The sequence below is a fragment of the Pseudophryne corroboree genome, chromosome 1 (genome assembly GCF_028390025.1).
Source record: "Pseudophryne corroboree isolate aPseCor3 chromosome 1, aPseCor3.hap2, whole genome shotgun sequence".
In the NCBI taxonomy this organism is placed as follows: domain Eukaryota; kingdom Metazoa; phylum Chordata; class Amphibia; order Anura; family Myobatrachidae; genus Pseudophryne; species Pseudophryne corroboree.
The window spans coordinates 798,056,939-798,064,840 of NC_086444.1; the positions used below are offsets into that span (position 1 = coordinate 798,056,939).

At 47.2% G+C, this 7,902-nt stretch overlaps 1 protein-coding gene across 5 annotated transcripts in view; it reads left to right on the forward strand.

Moving 5' to 3' along the window:
- Positions 1 to 6,555, forward strand: part of EGF (epidermal growth factor) — a 230,742-nt gene extending 224,187 nt beyond the window's left edge. For all 5 annotated transcript variants that reach the window (XM_063918864.1, XM_063918837.1, XM_063918845.1 and 2 more), the window contains one exon: positions 6,262 to 6,555. Coding sequence is in view for 1 of the 5 variants with exons in the window: in XM_063918845.1 (XP_063774915.1) it covers positions 6,262 to 6,307 (46 nt within the window). In the remaining 4 variants the exon portion in view is untranslated. The remainder of the gene's footprint in view (positions 1 to 6,261) is intronic.
- Positions 6,556 to 7,902: the final 1,347 nt, after the last annotated feature.

The following is a 7,902-nucleotide window of genomic DNA, read 5'->3' on the forward strand; positions in this document are numbered from 1 at the left end:
GCGTAGGAATGACTTCCTCCGGAATGCCTTTTTCCTTTAGGATCCGGTGTTCAACCGCCATGCCGTCAAACACAGCCGTGGTAAGTCTTGGAACAGGCAGGGCCCCTGCTGCCGCAGGTCCTGTCTGAGCGACAGAGGCCATGGGTCCTCTGAGATCATTTCTTGAAGTTCTGGGTACCAAGCTCTTCTTGGCCAATCCGGAACCACGAGTATAGTTCTTACTCCTCTCCTTCTTAGTATTCTCAATACCTTGGGTATGAGAGGCAAAGGAAGGAACCCATACACCGACTGGTACACCCACGGTGTTACCAGAGCGTCCACAGCTATCGCCTGAGGGTCCCTTGACCTGGCGCAATATCTTTTTAGCTTTTTGTTGAGGCGGGACGCCATCATGTCCACCTGTGGCCTTTCCCAATGGTGTACAATCATTTTGAAGACTTCTGGATGAAGTCCCCACTTTCCCGGGTGGAGGTCGTGCCTGCTGAGAAAGTCTGCTTCCCAGTTGTCCACTCCAGGAATGAACACTGGCTGACACTGCTAACACATGATTTTCCGCCCATCGGAAAATCCTTGTGGCTTCTGCCATCACCATTCTGCTTCTTGTGCCGCCCTGCTGGTTTACATGGGCGACCGCCATGATGTTGTCTGACTGGATCAGCACCGGCTGGTGTTGAAGCACGGGTCTAGCCTGACTTAGGGCATTGTGAATGGCCCTTAGTCCCAGAATATTTATGTGTAGGGAAGTCTCCTGACTTGACCATAATCCTTGGAAGTTTCTTCCCTGTGTGACTGCCCCCCAGCCTCGAAGGCTGGCATCTGTGGTCACCAGGACCCAGTCCTGTATGCCGAATCTGCGGCCCTCTAGAAGATGAGCACTCTGCAGCCACCACAACAGCGACACCCTGGCCCTTGGAGACAGGGTTATCAGCCGATGCATCTGAAGATGCGACCCGGACCACTTGTCCAACAGATCCCACTGGAAGATCCTTGCATGGAACCTACCGAATGGAATTTCTTCGTAAGAAGCTACCATAATTCCCAGGACTCGCGTGCATTGATGCACCGACACCTGTATTTGTATTAGGAGGTCTCTGACTAGAGATGACAACTCCTTGACCTTCTCCTCCGGGAGAAACCCTTTTTCCTGTTCTGTGTCCAGAACCATACTTAGGAACAGTAGACGCGTCGTAGGAACCAGCTGCGACTTTGGACTATTCAGAATCCAGCCGTGCTGTTGTAGCACTTCCCGAGATAGGGCTACTCCGACGAACAACTGTTCCCTGGACCTCGCCTTTATAAGGAGATCGTCCAAGTACGGGATAATTATAACTTCCTTTTTTTGAAGGAGTATCATCATTTCGGCCATTACCTTGGTAAATACCCTCGGTGCCGGGGACAGACCAACGGCAACGTCTGGAATTGGTAATGACAGTCCTGTACCACCATTTTGAGGTACTCCTGGTGAGGAAGGTAAATGGGGACATGCAGGTAAGCATCCTTGATGTCCAGTGATACCATGTAATCCCCTTCGTCCAGGCTTGCAATAACCTCCCTGAGCGATTCCATTTTGAACTTGAACCTTCGTCTATAAGTGTTCAAGGATTTCAATTTTAGAATGGGTCTCACCGAACCGTCTGGTTCCGGTACCACAAACATTGTGGAATAGTAACCCCGTCCTTGATGAAGGAGGGGTACCTTGATTATCACCTGCTGGAAGTACAGCTTGTAAATTGCCGCCAGTACTACCTCTCTTCGAGGGCAGCAGGCAAGGCTGATTTGAGGTAACGGCGAGGGGGAGTCGCCTCGAACTCCAGCTTGTATCCCTGTGATACTATTTGCAGAAACCAGGGATCCACCTGTGAGTGAGCCCACTGGTCGCTGAAGTTCCCGAGACGCGCCCCCACCGCACCTGGCTCCACCTGTGGAGCCCCAGCGTCATGCAGCGGACTCAGAGGAAGCGAGGGAAGATTTTTGATCCTGGGAACTTGCTGTCTGGTGCAGCTTTTTCCCTCTTCCCTTGTCTCTGTGCAGAAAGGAAGCGCCTTTGACCCGCTTGCTTTTCTGAAGCCGAAAGGACTGTACCTTATAATACGGTGCTTTCTTAGGCTGTGAGGAAACTTGGGGTAAATATTTTCCTTCCCAGCTCTTGCTGTGGATACGAGGTCCCAGAGACCATTCCCAAACAATTCCTCACCCTTATAAGGCAGAATCTTCATGTGCCTTCTAAAGTCAGCATCGCCTGTCCACTGCCGGGTCCCTAATACCCTCCTGGCAGAATGGACATTGCATTAATTCTGGATGCCAGCCGGCAAATATCCCTCTGTGCATCCCTCATATATAAGACGACGTCTTTAATATGCTCTATGGTTAGCAAATTGTATCCCTGTCCTGACAGGGTAATAGACCACGCTGCAGCAGCACTATCCATGCTGAAGGCAATTGCAGGTCTCAGTATAGTACCTGAGTGTGTATATACAGACTTCAGGATAGCCTCCTGCTTTTTATCAGCAGGCTCCTTTAAAGTGGCCGTATCCTAAGACGGCAGTGCCACCTTTTTGACAAACGTTTGAGCGCCTTATCCATATCCACCCTAGGGGATATCTCCCAACGTGACCTATCCTCTGGCGGGAAAGGGTACGCCATCAGTAACTTTTTAGAAATTACCAGTTTCTTATCGGGGGAACCCACGCTTCTTCACACACTTCATTCACTCATCTGATGGGGGAACAAAACACTGTCTGCTTTTTCTCCCCAAACATAAAACCCCTTTTTTGTGGTTCCTGGGTTAATGTCAGAAATGTATAACACATTTTTCATTGCCGAGATCATGTAACGGATGTTCCTAGTGGATTGTGTATATGTCTCAACCTTGTCGACACTGGAATCAGACTCATTGTCGACATCTGTGTCTGCCATCTGAGGTAGCGGGCGTTTTTGAGCCCCTGATGGCCTTTGAGACGCCTGGGCAGGCGCGGGCTGAGAAGCCGGCTGTCCCACAGCTGTTACGTCATTCAGCCTTTTATGTAAGGAGTTGACACTGTCGGTTAATACCTTCCACCTATCCATCCACTCTGGTGTCGGCCCCACAGGGGGCGACATCACATTTATCGCATCTGCTCCGCCTCCACATAAGCCTCCTCATCAACCATGTCGACACAGCTGTACCGACACACCGCACACACACAGGGAATGCTCTGACTGAGGACAGGACCCCACAAAGTCCTTTGGGGAGACAGAGAGAGAGTATGCCAGCACACACCAGAGCGCTATATAATGCAGGGATTCACACTACCCACAGTGATTTTTCCCTTATAGCTGCTATAATACACATATTTGCGCCTAAATTTAGTGCCCCCCCCTCTCTTTTTAACCCTTTGAGCCTGAAAACTACAGGGGAGAGCCTGGGGAGCTGTCTTCCAGCTGCACTGTGAAGAGAAAATGGCGCCAGTGTGCTGAGGGAGATAGCCCCGCCCCTTTTTCGGCGGACTTTTCTCCCGCTTTTTTTATGGATTCTGGCAGGGGTATTTATCACATATATAGCCTCTGGGACTATATATTGTGATTTTTTTGCCAGACAAGGTATTCATATTGCTGCTCAGGGCGCCCCCCCCAGCGCCCTGCACCCATCAGTGACCGGAGTGTGAGGTGTGCATGAGGAGCAATGGCGCACAGCTGCAGTGCTGTGCGCTACCTTGTTGAAGACCGAAGTCTTCTGCCGCCGATTTCCAGGACCATCTTCATGCTTCTGGCTCTGTAAGGGGGACGGCGGCGCGGCTCCGGGACCGAACGATCGAGGTCGGGTCCTGTGTTCGATCCCTCTGGAGCTAATGGTGTCCAGTAGCCTAAGAAGCCCAAACTATCTCCAGTCAGGTAGGTTCGCTTCTTCTCCCCTTAGTCCCTCGTAGCAGTGAGTCTGTTGCCAGCAGATCTCACTGAAAATAAAAAACCTAAATATACTTTCTTTTTCTAGGAGCTCAGGTGAGCCCCTAGTGTGCATCCAGCTCAGCCGGGCACAAGATTCTAACTGAGGTCTGGAGGAGGGTCATAGAGGGAGGAGCCAGTGCACACCAGGTAGTCCTAAAGCTTTCTTTAGTTGTGCCCAGTCTCCTGCGGAGCCGCTATTCCCCATGGTCCTTACGGAGTTCCCAGCATCCACTAGGACGTCAGAGAAAGGATTATTCCACTCTCTTCTACCTGTTGCAGCTTTCACTACCTTTTACCGCTTGTGTAATTACTAATAACCTTATCCGTATCTGAAATGTTGGGGCTCTGCTTGGTAAAAATGATAGGCACATGAAATATTGATACCATCAAATCAATTGCATCTAAATTTAATAATTAAGCACTCACAATCAGCCCTGTCAAAGAATACATTGTATTCACATTTCATAAATAGTCTAATTTCCTCCGAACTGGCCCCAGAATTAAATTGACAGCATTTCCATTTAATCCATTTCTCCCCATACAGCCCTGACATTTACTAAACAGCCCTTCTTTTCCCAAAACTCGCCCAAAATTAATTTATTAGCACACAAACCACCCCCTAAACTAAATAAGCCCCGCTATGATCTCAATGTTAAATTAAATATCTGCCAGTGTTAAATAAATAGCACCACAAATAAATTATAACCTCCCACTCATGTTTTAAATTATTACGTGCTACTCCCCATTAAATAATAAACCCACACACCACCTACTGTACATTACATTTAGATCCACAGCCACATATGTACCTGCTTCAATATAATGCTATAGAGCAGGGGTCAGGGAACCTTTTTACCTTTTACCCCAAAATACATTTAGATACGCCGACGTTACCCCCTTGATTTGAAAGGAAGGAAATAATATATTATTTTGCATATATACTGGTTATCACTGTTTATATGGCATTTCCGAGATACTGTGTATATATATATATATATATATATATATATATATAAAATTATTTTTATTATTTTTTATTATTTTTGCCAATAATTTTTTGGCAATGAATGGGTTAATTAAAACTTTCTCCCCAAAACACCACAATGAATATAAGACAGATGGATGAGGGGGGAAGGTGTGTGTGTGTGTGTGTGTGTGTGTGTGGGGGGGGGGGGGGGGGGAAGGGACGACAAGATTTTTAGGAGACAGATGGTCACATCCTCACCTCAGTAATGTCAGTGGGAATTTCCCGCTGTTATGTGGGCCACTGTCTGATCCTGCGGAACTCCGTCAGCGGTCAGCCACAGAACACTTCAAGTTCTGTGCATGGTTGGCGGGCCACGGGCAGGAGGACTGGACAGTGCAGGGCGGGCGTGAGGGAGCGCGGTGTGATGTCGGCACGTCAGACAGCGGCCAGGAGCACAGCACAGAGCGGCCAGGAGCACAGCGCAGGGTGGGCAGGAGGGAGCGCGGTGTGATGTCAGCATTGCGAGCTGGCCAGTGCTGGACGGGGCTGTGTCTCGGCAGCACGACCATCCATTACCCCCAGGCATTTCATTTTAACCCCATTTGGGGTAATTTACCCCTGTTCCCCAACCATTGCTGTAGAGGGAGACTTTTTTCCATTGCCCTTCCTGGCTACAGATGGCGTGTACCAACTGACATACACATGACAAGTCTGGTCTTGTGTCAGAGGATAGAGGGGGGAAACAGATCAACGCAATCCACATCTGCAGTCTGTAAGATGGTTGGTCTGAGGAGAGGGACTAGCGCTAGCCTATCAATAAATCATCCACCATGTTCTTCTGTTATATCGGGTTTTCTGGGCAATTGCAGTACTCACCAAACTCCATGTGCCCTAGGCTGCCACCTAATCAGCCTGGTGGTTGATTAGACATTGCTGAGTGGAAACAGACCAAATAAACAGTGTGTTTTCCCCAAATGGCAAAAGTTCCTCTTTCCTGCAGCGCCCCGAAACTCCTAGCACCCTTAGTTGTAGCCTGATCAGCCTAGGGTGCAGTCTCTGAACAATGAGTATATCCTTACCATGGGTGTAGTATGAGTGGCCGGCGGCCAGGATCCCAGGGGCCAGCATACCGGTGCCAGGATCCCGACCGCCGGCATACCGACAGCTGGGCGAGCGCTAATGAGCCCCTTGCAGGCTCGCGCCACTAATATGTTCCCCCCCCCCAATAAATATTTAGAGATAAATATGCAGTAAAACTGGTGTTCCATCTCAGCATCATCACTTCACATTGTGAAAATGTTTCTGCAAACTGAAATGTTACTAATATGACTTATATATGCAGTTGACTTACCACTCCTATCTTTATACAGTGTCCATAGAGACTGTGAAATTGGAAAATGGAGAAGTAAATGGTAAGAACCATGAATACAAGCTTCTATATATATGTATATAGAAGCTTCAGTGCTCTTCAAACCAGAGGCCCAGCAACTACGCAACACAAAGGGCATCAACATACACAGCAATGCCTGGAAAAGAAGAACAATACAACTCTATGTTGTTATACTATTTTGAACTGGAAAACAGTATGTAGCAAAATACCCATGGGAAAATATTGAGTTGGGTTTTATATGAATAAAGACTGTTATACTACAAAGTAAATCCACCATTATGAAGGGTTACTGTAGTATATGACATAATCTTTCTAACAAGTAGTTTGGAGCAGGGCTGTACAGCTCGTGGTCCACATGTTATATGTTGTATTCTAAGACTACTACTTTATACAGTGAAAAACTAGATTCTATTGTATAAGAGATTTTTGTTTTATTGAATCATTGTGTTTGTACGGGATGCAGTCAGGATCCAATAGTCAGAATGCCGACAGCAACATCCTGATGGCCAGAATCTCAATGTTAGGGGTTAGGTTTGGCACTAAGGGGAAGCCACGGGGAAGGGGGGCGGTGGTAAGGGGGGTAATTAGGATCAGGCTACAAGAGGGGGTGGTTAGGGTTAGACTGCGAGAGGGGTGAGTTGGGGTTAGACTACAGCAGGGGTGTGTTAGGGTTCAGGTTAGAATACTCACCGGTATCCGTAGTGATTCTGAATGTTGGGGTGCCGCTGTCGGCATTCTGTCAGGATTTCTGCCGCCGGGATAGCAATAACATCCCATTTGTACAGCATAAAGACCACACCCATTGTTGCTCTCCAAATCTTTGGAGTGTGCTGTCCCATCGGGCATACCTTATTTGTGCGCCTGTACTATGCAACGAGAGCTACTGTAGATGTATGTGCACCCAATAGTGTGCATGGTGCTTAGTTCATCAATGGGCATAATCTTCCTGGTAAAGCACATAAATTACAGTGATAGACACTGGATATGGTGTAGTTTGTGGTTACATTTCACAAATATACATACAATGACGCACAAATTTTTTTTGTTATAACATTGTACAAGGGAAGATATCTTTCTAATAAGATAGTTAGAAATCTATCCATTGTACATAATAAATGTGTCCTTTTCCGTAATGTAAAGTCAGATATACAACTATGTTGTGCAATTTGTTGTAGCTTAGGGTGCACCAACATAACTCATACTTCCTGACAAAAAAATAATTGCAAATAGTTATTGCATTTTAATATTTTAAATGTCTTCAACAGTTGCTTTGCATATAAAATAATAAAAAACAAAACAAATTAAAATGATGAAACTACTGTAACTGTATTGGATATGCAATGGCAGAAAAATGACTGTTTAAATCAGCTTATACACTGTAAGGCAGGGCTAGACTGGCCATCTCCTCATGAGCCAGTCCATCCACGCGGAGAGACTGGCTGGCTGAGCACTCTGCTTGGCTGACTGGCTCACATAGACAGGAGCTAGCCGATGAGCTCTGCCTCCCAGCACTCTGCTCGGCTGCCTGGCAAACAGAGATATGGGGGCATGCCGCAATGCCAGGACGACTCTGTAAATTACCATGTGACTACAAAAACACAACAACATTTGAATACATGCT